Source organism: Halichoeres trimaculatus, unplaced genomic scaffold (assembly GCF_033239565.1).
Source record: "Halichoeres trimaculatus isolate MK-OKI-2021-1 unplaced genomic scaffold, fHalTri1.1 fHalTri1_scaffold_3, whole genome shotgun sequence".
Lineage (NCBI taxonomy): Eukaryota > Metazoa > Chordata > Actinopteri > Labriformes > Labridae > Halichoeres > Halichoeres trimaculatus.
The window spans coordinates 2,776,630-2,795,000 of record NW_027437181.1 but is presented as its reverse complement, the minus strand read 5'-3'; the positions used below and the strand labels follow the sequence as shown (position 1 = coordinate 2,795,000).

The window sequence follows — 18,371 nt, the reverse complement described above, 5'->3', positions numbered from 1 at the left end:
TAAGCTGTTGGCTCATATTCACTGTACCCACACACTGTTGGGTGCCCTTGAGCAAGGCACCAAACCCCCCAAATGATCAGGTGTCATCACACTTAGGTAATAATTAGACAAAGTTTTTTCTTATTTCTCTGAAGTTAGAAATAAGAACAAAACTTCTTTAAAATAATGTCCAAATTGATTGTTGCAATTAACAATCAGTTGGTTACCGTTTTATTTCCCACTTTGAAATTTACCCCAAATTGCAAGGTAAGAAGGTGACGATTAGCAAATAGTTTATTTGAAACTAAATCACAGCCCACCACAAAATGTTTTTAGAAGTATTCCCAGAGTCTGACCAGAAGTTATGTGCTAATTTTCACCAAATTCTCATGAAATGTCAGGGGTAATTTCAAAGAAATAAGAAAAAAATTGTCTAATTATTACCTAAGTGCGATGAAATTTGTGGACCTCGAAAGTCAAGAGTTACCTCTTTTTCTTCCTTTTCTAAAAAAACAAAAATCTGCCAATAAAACAAGAGGAAAGTTTCTTGTATTAAGAGATTATTCTAGTTTCAAGCAAATTTTTCAGCAAATTTTTTCTTGTTCCATCAGCAGATTTTTTTTTCTAAAGACTGTGTCTTTAAACAACTTAACTTAAAACAAGACATTTTTCTGGACTGATAAGTTGAATGTGGCTCATATTTCATATAACAAGACAATTTTTACTTAAAATAAGACAAAAAAAACTTCATAAAATCTACAACACTGGACTGTACTTTATCTACACTTCATAGGCTACAATTTGACTGAATAACTTTTTTACTGTCCACTGAAGTGAAAAATTGACTTTGGCTCACAAGCACAAGAGACAGACAGCACTACAATACAAATATTATCATACATATAGAAAAAAAACATTTATTAGTCACAATATAAAAGTAGAGGTAAGACAAATCCAGGTAAATAAGTATCAAAACAGTTCAGATCATTTTTGTGGGTTGGTCACTTCATGGAATTCAGGATGGCAATGGCGTTTGGTATGATTTATTCTTTAAAAAAGACCTTTGGTCAGAAGAACTCTGTAGCGCCTCCCAGACTTCAGAGGCTCAAACTGACAGGACTTACCCCCAATTCACACATAAAGCTTGAGCACTGCGGTTCTGGGGCACACACTAATTCACAATAGCCCTGTTTACATTGGTAATTTTCTTCAATCTGACTGAAATCGATCGGATTAAGTGAATCTGATTTGATCTGTGTACATGAAGTTTAAGTAAAGAGATCCACGTTCAATCCACGTGTACATGGCCCAGGCTGTACGTCACTCTGCCACTTCCTGTAAAAATGTAAGAGAAGAAGAGGTGCACTTCCTGCTTCCTGTTTACCTCTGGAAAGATGGATCCAGGTCGTGTTTTTATTTTGTCCAGTTTTTCTGTTTTGTTCGCCATGTTTGTTTTTGTTTGGCCGCATGTTGCTCTGCGTCACGTACTTGCTTACGTTCCTTTTACGTACCAGGGAGAGCATGCGCAGACTAAACAATCCTCTCTATCAACCCAATCCGCTCCCCTCAGCAGTTTACATGGAGCATGGAGCAGATTATCAATCGGCCATGTCTTCTCCTTTCTGTTGATGTCCTCAGAGAAAGAATGTGTTATGAAGTTTTTAACCTCCAAGATTAACTTTCCTCGTCCAGAAGCTCAAATTTCCTCTGGGTCTGACCTGCAGGTAACATTTGATCATGTGATCTGGAGCCAGAACATGGAGCTTTATTTTCAAATGACCGGGTACTCCATGCGTTTTTGTGTCTGATTTCCTGTTTGGTACGATCTGCTCAGCAGCGCACTCCGGCTAGAATAGACCCGCAGTGAAACAGCCACGCTCAGCTGTTAGTGATGGCGGCGCTAGCGGACCGGGTGCTGTGTGAACGTAATGGTTGACTAGAGTGGTTTCTAAGCATGGCGTAGTGTGCTTAAAGCTCAGGAGGAGTGGATAAAAAAAAATTGCGATCCAATTTTTGGTCAAGATACTGTGAGGGTCTATCTTTAGCGCAGAGACTTTAGATTAGGATCACACCAAACGTAGCTGTTAGAAATTAAGAAATGAAGATGAGCCCGATGTGTGAGAAATCTGTGAATCTATACCAGGAGAATAAATCCCCCTGTGAAGATTTGGTCATGTTAAACATTAGATTATTGTCTAGTTCAGATCACATTTCAACATATTTCATTTCCTATCTTATCTTTACGAAAAATGCAATTGAAAAAATGAAGTTCAACCTTATTTTTTGTGCCTTAAGATGAATAAAAACACATCCTGTCTGAGGTCATCGTACAGAAACATGGGAGCTGTAAATCTGCTCCATATTTTCTTGTAAACATCACCGTAACCTTAGAGCATTTTCCTTTTTTACGAGGCGTGATACTGAGCCAAGCGTTAAAGTATTTTAGAGAAGAGCGCAACAAACCAGTAATTAACACCTCCTGTTTTAGATTCATGTTTAATCAAGCTGTAAGAAATGTTACTTAAATTAAATATTAGACTCATTTTCACCTTAATGAGTTTAAAACAAGCCACAAATGTCAGCTGCATTAACTTTAATCGACTGTTTGCTTTGGGGAGTGTCCAGGACGTGTGTTTAAAGGATTCCTGACTCCAAACCTCAAACTCTGAGTTAATCCCAATTGTAAACTTTTTTTTCCCGTCCCCTCTGCACACATAATCCTTTTTTTTTCATATGTTGTTAATTTTTCTGGAATGAGCTTATTTCAGTCTGTTTTGTTCTCGGGGACGCCGCGGGGATTTAACGACAAACGGTACAAACCAGCGAGTGTAAGAGGATATCAGAGGAGAGCGGATATAAGCTGTTTTTTTATTTCTTACCACACAGTTTAACATAATGTGAGCTCATCTGAAGGGAATATACGTTCTGGATTGTCAAGAGCAGCTGCTGCGCTGTGTTTTGGACGTACAGGAAGTGAAGCAGGGAGCGCGTAGGGAGGGAGGGAGGAGGAGGAGCGTCTCCTCTGCGACGAGGGGAAACTGGGTTTATGGAAATGCGGTGTTAATTACCTCCTTCAAGCATAATTTAAAGCGAAGCTATCACTCCCTTTGAGTCCACCTTTTCTTAGAAGTCTGGGAATGACTGTTCAGCTCATAACAAATAAAAAATATCTTGGAGGGCTTGTTGGGCGATCAGAGACTTCACTAATCTATAATTACCCATCAGGCAGGTGCTGCGGCGCCATCTGAACCCAGCCCGCCTGCACCCTCGTTAGACTCGCAGATTGTTACGGGCTATGTGATGTTTTCAGGCATCAACGTTTTACAGCTGCTTCATTATTTCACAATATTTTCTTCAGAAACTTCATGAACCTGCAGCTTCAGCGCGCGCTCCCCCTCCATGACTCACGCTGTTAACACAGAAGCTTTTTTACTCTCGCTTTAAGCAACGTGCAACCTCCAAAAGAACCTGGATATACTTACTGTACACTTCAAGGCCAGATTATGCAACATATTTACCGTACTGCGTCTGTTGTCGGGGCTTTGAAATGCCTGGTATTTTGAAGTTTGTTTTCCAGGAAAGACAAACTTCTGCATATTATATGACAAGGTGTCTTTTGTTCTCTTGCAGTCGCTGAAAAACGATGACTCAGTGGCGAAGAGGGATGTGCAGAGGATCCTGGAGCTCAGCCACAAACAGAGGTAAAGCCAGGCGACGGGAGTGACTTTGACACAAGTCACCTACACCGCTGTGCAGCCCATAAATGTCATTTAAATGCATGTTGGGAATTTGTAATAGCCATCAGTAATGGCTGATGAATTAATCAAAGCAAAGCACCTCCACCTTCGCTTTAAATTATGTAACGTCTCTGCATTAGCTACATGTTGGAGCCTGTGCACGCTTTAAGTCAGCTCTTGAGTTATGCTCCATAGAAAGGGTCTTCAACCTTGGCAACTTTGCAGCGGCTCCTTGTAGCTTTAAAAAAACATTAGGAAAATAAAGAATTTATATTTTTCTTACGGAGGGTATTGATGATGAAAGACACTGACACTAAATAAAATCCTGTGTTAACATTTAGTTGAACTAAATCTTCATCCCATCTGTCAATAAAGCCTGCCACCGCTCTACTTCACCTCCTACAACATCAACAGCCCACCAACTTTCCATGCACCTGTGGCTAACCTCAAGTTAATCAATTTATTAATCAGACAAGTTAATCATATATTCAATATATGTTATCAATTAAAGTATAATTTCAAAAGTTTAGAAAATTTAAGAAATGTTTTTTTTTTTTGGTTTTTTTTTTTTTGCAGTTTTTCCGATTTTAAAATTCTTTAAAATTATATTGTATATAACATTTCCAGTTTTTTTTTTAGGTTTTTTAAATTCTTAATTTTTTTGCATTTTTCTTTTGAAAATCTACAAATTTGTAGGGTGTTTGCAAATTTTTGATATTTCACATATTTTCTGAATAAGTGTACTTTGTTGACATTTTTGCAAACTTTCAAACTTCAACAAGATTTTGAAATTGTGGCATTTTTCTCTGAATTTTTAATTTTTATTTTTAATTTTTTGCATTTTTTTTTAATTCTGACAAATTTGTGTATTTTGTTGCATATTTTTTAAATTTCACCAATTTTTTAATTATTGCACATTTTTTGAAATTTTCAAACTTTTATTTTTTGCATTTTTTTTTTAAATGTACAAATTTGTGAAGATTTGAAATTCTTTTAGATTTAACAAATTTTATGAATTATTGTAACCTTTCTGACATTTTTGGGAACTTTTGAAACTTCTACAAGATTTTGAAATTTGGTCATTTTTTTAAACATCTAATTTTTGGGGCAATTTTTGTAATTTTAACAAATTAGAGACATTTTTGCATTTTTTTTTTAAATTTCACAAATGTTTGGAATTATTGCAACTTTTTTATGACATTTTCAAAAATTTGGAACTTTAACAAGATTTAAAATTTTGGTGAACTTTTTGAAATTTTAATTCATAATTTTTGCAAATTGCTATTTGTTTTACTTTTGCAATTTTTGAAAAAAATATGTGCAAAATTGTTTAAAAATATATAAAACTAAGACATCACATATCCAATTTTATACATTTAAAAATCTTGTTTAGACAACTTTTCATTAGATTTTACTGCATACGAATTTTGTACACTTTTTGTCTTTATTGTGAAGATAAAGTAGATTTTGTGGCTCTTGAATGACTTTAATTCAGGTGAGCTGAGGTAAAACAGCCCCTTTTAAAAATTAAAGGTTGCAGACCCCTACTGAGTTGAAAAGTGTAAGGAGCTATTTTTGGAACACCTGGATCAAGGAGTACCAATCAGACAATGTGACATGACTCAGACACAGAGCTTTTCTCCAGCCGGGGTGGGCCTGAAACTCTCCAGCCTGAGTCATCGGTACCACACTTTAAGGAGGGCGTGAGGTGTGTGTGGCTCTTTGATACAGGTAGTGGTAAAAGCCTTATGTAAAACATTCAGGGTGTATTAGGACTGCACTTTCCTCAAGAGCAAAACAGCCAACCTCAGAGATTTATCGAGTGTAAGCGTCAGCGATGACTGATTCAGTGACCGAGAGTTTTAATCCACCATCGCTTTGCGTGAACACAGGATCACTGCAGTCAGTTTACTTTGTGTTAAGAAACATATATAAAAAAAAAAATCTGCTTTGTCAGGGCTCTTCATGTGCGTGTGTGTGTGTCAGTGTGTGTGTCTCCTTTTAAGCTTTATTTGTCCCTAAAGGGCAATTGGCCTTGCAGAGGGACACAGATACAGGACAATAAAATAGCAAAGAGCCAACATAGGATAGATCAAAGGGGGGTCGTTACATGTTGCAGAGTCGGGGAAACATCATTGGTCCCAGGTTGACCTTTTCCTCTGGCTAAACTGCATACAAGGAGCAGGGACTGAATAACAGGACGTAAACAAAGACACACCGAGCACAGCATGGATACGGCAGGCCACAAACTCATGCATCCTCCCTTTTTTAAAACCCTTTCCAAATTTGACCAAGGAAGCTCATTTACTAGAAATGTCCCGATCTAAAATAACTTTTGATTAACAGAGATTATTTTTCTCAAAGGACTCATATGATGGCATTCCTGGCTGTTTCATGATTAAAGTGGCTGAGGAATCCACTGATTGGCTTCCTGGAAAGTGTCAGGGGTTGGTGCAGGATGCAGAGGCAGAAAAACACCCAAATCAAACATGTCAGAAAATCTTTGCCAACGAACTTCTCGTATGAAACAGGATCTGAATGTTCCTCAGTCCAACTTGACAGAGCGACAAATTTACAATAGAGTAGAAGGAAGTGGGAGTGGCCATGCAAATCACTCCTGTCGTGATGTCACCACAGGAGCTAATTCAGATCTCGGAGAAGGATTTTTTTTTTTGACCAGCAGATGTGAATTAAAAGCAATGTAAAGGCTTTCTTCTCATTGTAGGATTACTATCAGCATTTTTTGCCTCTGATTCAAATCCATTTTTGATTGTGTTGAATTTCTGCTGACACCAAGTCCTGATGCAATACTTGGGTTTGCCCTGGTAAACTTTGCTTAAGAAGTAAGAAAGTGGAGCCACACCCTTTTTTTGGTTTGTGATTTTATAATCACGATTAGTAAAAAATATCAACTAAAACTTGTCTTTAACATAGTTCATTCTTCTTGGTCCAGCTACTTTTGCTGATAAAAGTCATTTCTCTTACCTGTTCTCTTGAATGAGACCTGCGGACTTGAGTGCATACAATACAGCAACCTTAAAACGAAGGCTACCCTGACCGTGGCTCCCATAAGACCATGAACCTGGATGGGGGCTGAAAACATAAACAGCACTTTTAAATTGGCTTTTTTTTTTGTTTGTTTGTTTGTTTGTTTTTTTCAATGAATGAGATTCATTTATCTTTTTATCTATTTTTATTATTTTTACCACAGACTGAATTAGAGGTTGGGGCTGACTTGAGATTGAGATTGGGATTTCCTGTGTTGCTAAACTGGAGGATTGCTTTAATACACTGAAAAAAACTAAATCTTATCAAGTGTTTTTCTCTTATTTTCAGTAAAATTGTCTTGTTATACTTGATATGAGCCACATTCACCTGGTCAGTCCAGAAAAATGTATTTTTTAAGCTATTTAAAGACAGAAATGAGGTCTGAATTGCTTGTAACAAGTATATAAAGAAAAATCTGCAGATTTTTTTCTTGTTCCAAGCAGTTCAGACCTTATTTCTGTCTTTAGATAACTTGAAACAAGAAATTTGTGGCTCATATTAAGTCAAAAAAGACATTTTCTACTGAAAAAAAGACAAAAACCATTAATTAGATTTTCGTTTTTCCAGTGTACTTATTTACAAGTGAGGATAATAATTTTTTTATTAACTGTTGCCTGTGACAGAAGTAGCCAAGTGAATCTGTAGCTAATGGATAGTATGGTGGTAGAAAACTGCTAGAACCCCATCAAGGATCCCTGGTGGGGGTTCTCTAAGCATTGGTTTAGATCAGTGTTTCTCAAATTTTTCCAGACCAAGGACCACTTATTCCCCCAGAGAACTCTTGTGGACCACCACAAGCTAAATACCCCCAGGACAACACCCCAGAAACTCAAATGCTACAAACTCACGTCATACATGTTACAACTTGCTAGGGCTGCAACTAACGATTATTTTGAAAATGGATTATACGCCAATTATTTTAATGATTGAAGTTATACATTTGATTTCTTTAATTCCCTTTATTCACAATTTTTATTTTTTTTCAAAATGACAGAGGCTAGAGTAAAAAAGTGCACTCATTTCCTCATAGTTTGTTTTGTTTGTTGTTTTCTTTTAGAATTGGGGAGAAAATGGTCCTCAAAATCTGATACATTATTCCATAATAGTTAAAATTTGTAGTATTTAAATACTTAAGTACTTAGATTAAATTCAATTATTCAAAGCTTTTATGAACAAATTTTTGTAGATTTTATCAATTTGCGTAGTAGCCGAACAACTCGCATCCCCATCCCCTCTTTTTGTCTTGACTGTTCCATTAAAAAAACACAATTTCCTCGCGATCTTTGTGGACCACTAGGGGGCACTGGCAGACCACTAGTGGTCTGCGGACCACAATTTGAGAAACACTGGTTTCGACTATAAAAAAGTGTATAGAGCAGGGAAGAAATTCAGTAAAATTTGTTTATACTTAAGCTGAGGGCAGTGTTTTCTTGATCTAATAAAATAACTAGGAAAGCACTGAAGAGCACAGTCCGACTTTAATGTTATACTTCCTTACAGCAGACTGTCTGCTACAATTTGGTGTTAGTTACAGGTTTGTATAAAATAATGATGACAGTACAGATTTCATATTCCAGACCTATAGTATCCAGAATTTTGGCAGGATCTGGATCGTACTTTTACATCCGTCAGAAATTATGGTGACCTTGTCTTGTATTGTTTTGCAGAACAATCGACTATTTATCATGGAGTTATATACACATATGGCGAAAACGGCCCGATCCAAAAAAAGTCCTGGATCTAGACGGTGATCTGGATTGCCTCCAAAATTAAATCACTTCCTCCTTATCCCATTTTGAACATTTCCTGAAGATTTCATCAAGATCCGTTTGTTACTTTTTGAGTTATGTTGTTCACATAGAAACTCTCCAACAAACATAACCCTCTCGGCGGAGGTGATGATAAAGATAATAACTAGTGAAAAGCAGATTGATAATTTATAATCCAATCAAACACCTTTATGTAAATCCACACATAATCCCCCGTATGAAAAATCACATCAAATGTCAGGTGCTCTATCATCCCATGCTCGTGTTCTGTACCTAAAGTGCTTTTCCCGTTAGGTTTGTCTGATTAATGTTGTGTGTAATGAGACGCTCAATGATTAGAAGTCATTTGTGGCCTTCGCACTCTCTGAAATGTCAGACAGATTGAAGTCCAGCCCTCCTGAGTGCAGTATCCTGATAGCCAATCAATAGCCTATCACCCGTCCATGGCAGCTCTCACATGTCATCAAGCTAAAACGCCATAAAGCTGCGGCTCGCGCCATGTTGCCAAGCTAGCATTTGTGTGTGAGGAGGAGGAGGAGGAGGAGGAGGTGGGGGCTGTTTTTTCAGAGTGTTATTAATCTATCTTTGGAGTTACATGTCTGCCCAGTTTGATTACCAGCTGAGTGCATCATGGGAGATCCAGACAGGTGATTCATTGAAAGTCATTGGGTCTCATAGGGGGGATTTTATTGCTTTCTGGAAAATAATTTTGCGAGGAAGTGTAATAGAAAAAAGACCAACTGACACATGAGGTTGAGATTGTAAAATGATATATTTCATGTTAAAAAAAAAAAAAAAGGTTTCACTCGCTCAAACATATTCAGTCACTCACTTTCAGTAATCACAACCTTGGGCTTTCTCAGGATGTCAATCTCGTCTTTTTCTCCTGCCCTTTTCCGTCAGCTTGGCCAGTGTTGATCTTGTTTATGCAAAATGTTTCCAAGTCTTGGATGCAGGCGATACGAATATCAATGAAATGCCAAAGCAGGGGTGGTTGGCTGGTCGCCGTGGAGAGGAAAATGTTTGCTAGGCTGAACTTATGCCAAGAGACAAGCCCATTGGCATATGAAATGTAAGAGTATCTGGCTGTGGGAGCGGGGAGATACTTTCCACACAAACACGGAGGGTTGCAGTGTTCCTTTCAAAGACGCTTCTGCTTGACTACACCGCCGCCCGACTGCAGCCGCGTCACATACTCTCAAACTTACAGCGAGGCTGGGGAACAGTAAATAGGCTGTTACCTTAGATTTAACTGGGCTGCAGCGAGATGTGATTTCTACAAGCGTTTCTGAATTCGCTGACCCACATCACTTGCCCACTTGATTCATAATTTAGAGCACATTGCTGTTATCTCTGCACAGGAGCATCAAACGGTACTGAAATACCAATTGCATTCTGATGCATTTACATTTATGTTAAACACCAAATGAATGCAGAGCGTCTTCATACAGAATGCATAAAATCCATGTGGAGCATCGCGAAAGCTCACCAGCTACTACATAATGCAGCATAATGAATTCCTCTCACCAAAGCTGCTTTAGACGTGTTTTTATTGACCAAAAACACAGCCCTGTGTCTCTGTGTGTAATGTATTTGTCTTGGAGTGTTTGTTGAACTGTTTATTATGTCATGGGAAATCAGCCATTTGCATGAAACGCTGGCTGCAGCCCAACCTTTAAATAAATCAGAGCGTCCTCAAATATTAAATAATATAGAAACCCAGAACAGAAAAAAAAAATGTGACAAAGCTTTGTTCAGTCACAGTCTGTAAAAGCAGCTGTTGGGAAACACCTGAGGTTAACATACTGTACGAAACCCCCCCCAGAGGCAGACTTCCTGTTAATGTAGCCGTGATGATGGTTTCCATTTTTAATGTTTGGCCTCTGCATGCTTCGTGGAGTAGCACGGTTTTCATGTTAACCCTTTAACACCAGAGCCTCAAATCGCCTGCTTGGAAACTTTTTGCTTATTTTGACAATGAAACGGTCCAAAAATGTCCTATGAGTCAGTGCTTTGGTCCATTTCTCTGGAACACTTGAAACTTTCATTATCTGGAGTTATTTCCAATTTCCTGCATGTTATATGAGAGTAAAACAGTATAAACTTAGAAAAGCACTCAGAGAGCGCAGACCTCCACCAAGCATATTGTGATTGTCACCAACACTTTAGTCCTACTTTAATGTTATACTTCCTTTCAGCAGACTGTCTGCTACAATTTGGTGTTAGTTGCAGGTTTGTACGATAATTTGTTTCCTGACAGTGTTAAAAATGATGATGACCCAGCACATTTTTCATATTCCAGATCTAAGTATCCAGAATATTACCAGGATCTGGATCCTACTTTTACATTTGTCAGAAATTATGCTAACCTTGTCTTGTAAAGTTTTGCAAAGCAATCCGACCATTTATGGTGGAGTTATATACACATATGGTGAAAACAGCCCTATCTCACAATGATAAAGAATCCTTTAAAAAAGTCCTGGATCCAGACGGTGATCCAGATCACCTCCAAAATTTAATCACTTCTTCCTCATCCCATTTTGAACATTTCCTGAAGATTTCATCAATATCCCTTCCTTTTATTTCAAGTTATGTTGTTCACAGACAAACAAACAAACAGGCGGACTGACAGAAAGACAAACTCTCCCAAAAACATAACCTCCTTGACGGAGGTAATTGAGTAAAAAACACATGAACAAAACTGGATTCTAGAGGTTCAGTGAAGGAAAAAACAGAACAATTAAACATCCAGAGCACATTTTACAGGATAACCACCTGAGGATCACTGCACCTTGTCACGGGACAAAATGAAAGTGAAACTAAAGGAGAAAGCGATTCAGCTGGTTACACTCACTGTACAGGACAAATAAGGCTTTTTTGTAGTTGTTGGCGTGATAGTTATGCAAAGAAAATTTCAGGCCTGTAGCTGAAAGGAGTCTGAAAGGGCTGCATTTCTCTCACCTAGGGGGCGCTCTGGAGCACGTATTATAGCATAGCTCGGGGGTATGTGGTATAATTTCAAACTGATTGTAAAAATGTGCTGTATTACTGAAGAAGCATGTCAACAAACTGAGATCTCTTGTGCCACTAAGATCTATTTTTCCAGTAACTCATGCCCAGTTGAGCTTTTTGCCATAACTTAATTGTGCAACAATGGAAAAAAAGACAAAACAAAAAAACACCTTGGAGTCAGCATTTTCTAAAAAGTTTTCAAAATGAATTACCTGAAAAGTATGAAATAAGCTGAATTCTATTGTTGCAAAGAACTAGACAGTTCATTATGAAATAGTATCAATATCATGCTAATTAATGTCACAGTAATGAGGGGACCCTAAGAAAAATTTCACTCCTAGAACGGATCTTGATGAAATTTTCAGGAAATGCTCAAAATGGGATAAAAAAGAAGTTAAACAATTTTGGAGGTGATCTGGATCACCGTCTGGATCCAGGACTCTTTTAAAGGATTCTTTATCATTGTGAGATAGGGCTGTTTTCACCATATGTGTATATAACTCCACCATAAATGGTCGGATTGCTTTGCAAAACAATACAAGACAAGGTCACCATGATTTCTGACAGATGTAAAAGTACGATCCAGATCCTGCCAATATTCAGGATACTAAGATCCAGAATATGAAATATGTACTGGGTCATCATAATCTTTAACACTGTCATTGTAGCAGACAGTCTGCTGAAAGGGAGTATAACATTAAAGTCGGGCTACAGTGTTGGTGACAATGACAATATTCCAGTTTCTGATGTAGTTGGGAATCACTCTATGTTTAGGACTGGATAAGAAACAAAATAACAGGTACCACTTTGTCCACAGGGGGCGCCAGAATCGTGACAAACTGAAGGCTCCTCAGAGCTTCGAGCTTTGAGTTTAGGAAATGCAGATTTCTTTCCACAATGTCACATTTAAGACAGAGGTTTGTGCAGAGCAGTGGAGGCCTCTGAGAGTTGGAGGAGGATGTGCTAACCCAGTGTTTCTCGCTCTGCTCTCACTTGACAGAGAGGAGATGAAGTCCCTCCAGGCAGCCCTGCAGAAGCAGCTGGATGAGGCAAATGAGCGCGCGGAGAAGCAGCAGGCCACGGTAAGACAGCGCTGACCTGACCATCAACACTCGGCCCCAGCTAACCGGCTCCGTCACCTGTCACACGGGCCCCTCAGTGATACACGCTCATTACCCAGCAGCCAGCTCTCTCCTCCACGCCTCTCCACTTGATTGAAAGTCTTAGGAACAGCGAGAGAAGCTTTGCGTCCTTCTCTCTCCGTCCAAAATCCCTGCTCCAAAATTAATAAGAGGAGACAAAGGCGTTTTATCCTTAGCACATGTACTTATCCATCCATCCATCCACAGAATCTGCAATTTCATCTTTCCATATATGGTCCTCAGTCTCTGGGCACTTTACTCCTAATTAAATCCAAGCAGGTGTTTTAAACACTGTCTGCAGATTCAATTAAGCACTTTGTTAATACAATTTTAAAAATTGTAAACACAGGAATGAGCCTGTCATTATTTCCCAGAGCTGCGGCTAACGTATTTAAAAAGTTTATTTTCTTTTAGCAGCACTCTAAAGCCCAGAGATATTAGGTTAAGTGTTACATAAGAAAGAAAAGCAGCAAATGATTCAATAAGAAAAACTGGAGTTTAGAGATTTTTGGCTTGAAACTTTGTGCATACTTTTTCTTAGTGGGTTCATTTGTTTTAAATGTTCTGATGAGTAAAGTAAGGATCTCTCTGTAGACTAAAAATAACTTTACAGATGAGACTGCTCATTATTGTGTGAAAGTTATTTAGAGTTGGGATGGAAACGGTGGCTGGAAAGAGGCTGTTAGTGTAAACAGGAAGTACCACCTCGTACAAATGTCACAAAACTTCCCAGACTTTTCTTTCCATAACAAGGAGAGTCAACAAAGTTCATTTGGACTAACTTTGATTTCATTACATTAACCCAAAGTTTCCCATGAGCACTATCACCTGGTCATGGTTAACTCGATTCTTTTTATTGAATTGAATTTTAATGAGTCACTCACCAAAGCGAATCATGTTTTTTGAGTCATTTGAGTCACTGACTCAGCTACCCAGAGACAGCATGGAAATCTACATCTGCCACAAGGTTAACGCCAGGGATGTTCGATACCACTTGTTTTCAGACCGAAACCAGTACAGATACTGCTAGTACTTTTGACACATAAAACTTCAACTAACAGTGACACATCATTTTGATCAAACACAGACCAGTCACTTTGCCATTAAGCCCAAAATAAAACACTAACAACTCTCTCCGAGTTTACGATTTTTTAAAATAAATGAACAAAAGTCAACTGTCAGAGGTTTTTTTTTTTTTATATATATAATCTGAAGTGCAAAATAAAACAGTTTATTTTTTGTACTCTCCATGGTTCATTCATGTTGTCTGAAAAGGAGCTGATGCATATTTGTTGTGGTGTTAGACCGCAGCAAGTAGTGCCAACTACTGGCGAGGGGGATTTGCGCAGCGAAAGTAAATTTCTAATTTTATATTCTTCTTATTATTTTTCTGTTTTTTTATTGTTGCTGCATTATTGCACTTTTTTGTGAGCTGCTGTGGCAAAATATAAAAAAAAATCTTCTATTCCAGTATTGGCTGCTGGTATCGATAGTATTCACAACATCTGATACCTTGAAAAAAGGCTGGTATTGGCAGGGATGGGTACCTTTTACATTTAAAAGAATATGGTAATGATGCTATGGGTACTTCGCGGTACCAACTTTCAGTACTTTTGTGTGTTTATGTGGTAATAAATAATAATTCGTTAAATAATAAAATCTCAAAGTTTTTCAATTTAATATATTCATACATATTGCCAATAGGAAAATCACCCACTCTTTCACTCCCTCACAGTCATAAGGATGCGGTAGGTAGGTATCTAGGTATCTAAACATGGTACCATTAGATTTTAAATGAATTGGTACTCGGTACTACAGACTGAATTTGGTTGGTACCAATAAAAATACCTGACTCGGTACTCATCCCAAGGTGTCGGCCTGATACTGGATACAGATACCAGTACTCTCCCATCTCTAGTTAACACCTTATAACACATTGTAGTCCGACACTATACACATTGAAGTTAAGTATGGGCAATAAAATGAAATAAAATCAAAACTTATATATATGTATATATATATATATATATATATATATATATATATATATATATATATATATATATATATATATATATATATATATATATATATTTTTTTTTTCATTTTTGATAATTCAGGATTTTTTTTAAATAGTGAGTTTCTACTGAGTTCCACTCTGTCATTAGATTATTACTTGAAGCAGCAAAAAGTTGCAAGTCATACACTTAGGATATAGTTGATCTTCAGAATAAACAGTGGAAATGACTAAATATGTATATATATATATATATATATATATATATATATATATATATATATATATATATATATATATATATATATATATATATATATATATTATAGTCTTATATTAGGTATCTCTGGAATCCATGTTGTTTTGCAGTTCTAAAAAAAATTACAACTGTAAATCCTACGCTGTCCATGAACATGAATGAGGTCTTAGGAGGGAAAGAGTGAGTGATTTCAGACCTGAGACAGTTTAAGCATCACTCATAAAGCCCTCAGAGTGTCTTTAAATAACCAGGTGAACGCGGTCAAAACTTCCTTATGTATGATTCTGTGACTTCAAATCTTCAACAGTCATTTCCTGTTTTGTAAGAAATCTTCTACAGTGTCCTAAAACACTCTCTCTGCGCCAATTCTTTGCCTGGTTTTCTTCCTGTAAGCTCTGATGACACAGGCATTCTGATCAGGACACAGCACTTAAATGTATCCTGGACGTATATGGCATTTGCATGCTGCAGGGGTGTTCTTTCTAATCCAGCAACTCTCAGGGGCCATAAATACCATTTAACAGATCATAAATGTCAAACACAAACCATAAAACCCTGTAACTGGGATTTGCCTGTGGTCTTGGGAAAATGGCAAGAACGTCACTTGAAATGTTGCTCGACTACTGTTTATTTCCACTCGGCACATTTATGTGCTGATGTATAACAAAGCGTGCGTCAGTGCATAATAAGAACAATCAGACAAATGGGCGTGATCTGAACACAACTTTTCAAACGAGGAAGAAACCAAACGTGTGCAGTCGTACGCAGAAACTGATCGTAAAAGTGGATTGACTGCTGCTCCTAATGGAAGGAAAAGATGGAAATAAAACCGGCTTTATCATTACAGTAACATCATATCCACTAAGTGCTCTACATACGAGGCCGGGACTATTACCAGGCGGGCTTTTTATTAACATACAGTAAAGTCCCAGAGGGATTCCCAGGCTGCTGTTACGCTGTCGGAGCAGCTGAACAGGCTTTGTGCTGATATGTTGATAAGCTGTTGGGCAGCAGACGCAGCAGTGCTCTGCATCAATAGCAGGAGAAGGGAATTCAGGACAATACAGCAAGATAAAGCACAGCAGAAACACGGTTTCCAACACGTAACATATCTATGGACGACGGCTGCAGCAAATTGAAATGAGCAAGGTTTTGTTGCGAGGTGCTGGAGCTAAGTTTATCCAATAGAAACACTCATTCACTGAGGAGTAACATGTTTCTTTACAACGACAAGTTTTCTAATGTAGTTTAATCTGAAATTAACATCATTCTGACCCACAGCATTTGAGGACTTTGTGATCTTGAAAAACTCTTCCTTCTAGATATATTCCTGATCCTAATCCACACTTTAAAGTTAGACTATCAGCACAAATATAACAGGGAGTGAATCGATTTACGGCACGTCAAAGTCTCTATGACAACACCACGCCGGCTGATGAAGTTTCGATTTCTTTACAATTTCTGTGATTAATTTTGTAGTGATGGTGGACACTGGAGCCTAACTGTCAGACAGAAAAAGGACAGAAAAGCAGAAGAAAGAGAAACAGGAGAGAGATAGAGCACGAGCTAAAACCTAAAAGGGCTAAACTATTTGTGCTAATGTTCATTCTAGCCAAGGGGCATCATCTGGTGTAGTGAAAGTGAAGCATCCAAAAGTGCTAAAAGTTGCTGTTTATCAAGAATCTGCTTGAAAGACTGGAAGTCACGTACACACCCAGACATTAAAACAGAATTTTTCCGGCATTAAAAACATATTTACAGCCTGGTTCAAAAAATGGCTTGGGTCTAAAACTCTTATTTCACTATCGGCACACACTGCACGGAGCATGAATTCTTTTATGACTCCCCAGTTAAGAAGGTATTAGGATCGTTTGATTGTTCAATCAGAGACTCAGCTCAGGTCATGTGACTGCCGGACGCCCTATAGCTGTTCAAAAGGAAACTCACAGCTGGCGTTTTAGCAAATGCGGCTGCGTCCAGGGATTGGCTTCATTTCACGGTTTCAGGAACTGTTGTGCCCAAACCACTCATAACTCATGACACAGACAAAAAAAAAAAACACTCCAGAGCTAGAGAGGGCGATGTTGCACTCTAGGAAAGTGAGGGGAACTAAGGCCATGTCCATACGTAGCCGGGTATTTAGGGAAACGCTTATATTTTTATACGTTTACGCCTGTCATTCACAAGAAACCGCAGTTTTACAAACGATGTTTTCTAAAACCTCCGGCCAAAGTGAAGATTATGGAAAACTCCAGTTTCATGGTTTTGTGTGGACACCGGTAGACAGAGTTTTCAGTTCTTAAACGTCACAGCTGAGAGACGGGGGCTCATTCTGGTTGGCTGACACAGATTTTACGTTTTACGTTTACGTTGTGTGGGGACGGATGTATTTTTAAAAACGAACAAGGGGGGGATATTCGTTTTTGAAAATACCCAGCTACGTGTGGACATGGCCCAAATCTCCCAGTAAGTGCTTCTGGAGGGACCCTTTTTAGCAGCGCAGCCTGGTAGGATACTGGTGGCTCATCATGTTTGTTAATGAACTCTAAAGGGATTGCAGCTGAGTGGGGGAATTTTTTATTTTTATTTAAGCTGGGTGTTTTGGGGAAAATTTATTTAATCATTATAGTTAATTGTTACTTTAAGTCAAGTTTATCATTAGTTGTTGAATATTCCGATGATAATTTTAAATGACTTTAACTTAAAAATTTAAAATTTAATCTTTAGAAGCTAAAAAAAAAAAAGGGTGTTTTGCTTATTAAATTTTGAATTTGTTTCATGTCCTTTCTGATGTTTGAAGGTTTTCAACCAGATTTTGTCATTTACGTCATCAAGGAAAATAAAACATCATGGAATAATGAGAAGAAATGAGTTGTCCTTTCCAGTCATCTACCAATCAGAGCTAACGTAACCTCACTCTTCATTTTATTGTTAGACTCTCAAGTTTGAACAGACCACTGCAGAATAACTACTGACTGTGGGTTGGAGGCTACATTAGCACAAACAGTTTAGCACCTGTGTTAGCCTTTAGCTCGTGCTCTATCTCTCACCTGTTTCTCTTTCTTCTGCTTTTCTGTCTTTTTTTCTGTCTGACAGTTAGGCTCCAGTGTCCACCATCACTACAAAATTAATCACAGAGAAAAACACAGATCCGGTGTGGTGTTGTCATAGAAACTTGAACGTGCATTAGATCAATATATTGGTGCTGATCATCTCATTTTAAAGTGTGGATTATAATCAGGGACATATTTAGAAGAGAGACTTTACCTACAGATACAGTAATCCAGCACACTCCTCATAAGCATGTTCGTTTGCTTGTGTGTGGTTTAAAGTGTTTCTCATCGTACAGCTCATGACCCGACTCCTCACCGCCAGCTCTGTCTCTGCTGGATTTTTCTTCTCTCTGCT

At 38.0% G+C, this 18,371-nt stretch overlaps 1 protein-coding gene across 1 annotated transcript in view; it reads left to right on the top strand.

The window, feature by feature from the left end:
* The window catches only part of luzp2 (leucine zipper protein 2), a 305,954-nt gene that overhangs the window by 152,084 nt on the left and 135,499 nt on the right, over positions 1-18,371 (top strand). The window contains exons 3-4 of the mRNA XM_074665597.1: positions 3,610-3,680; positions 12,546-12,627. Of these exons, the coding sequence (XP_074521698.1) occupies positions 3,610-3,680; positions 12,546-12,627 (153 nt within the window). The remainder of the gene's footprint in view (positions 1-3,609; positions 3,681-12,545; positions 12,628-18,371) is intronic.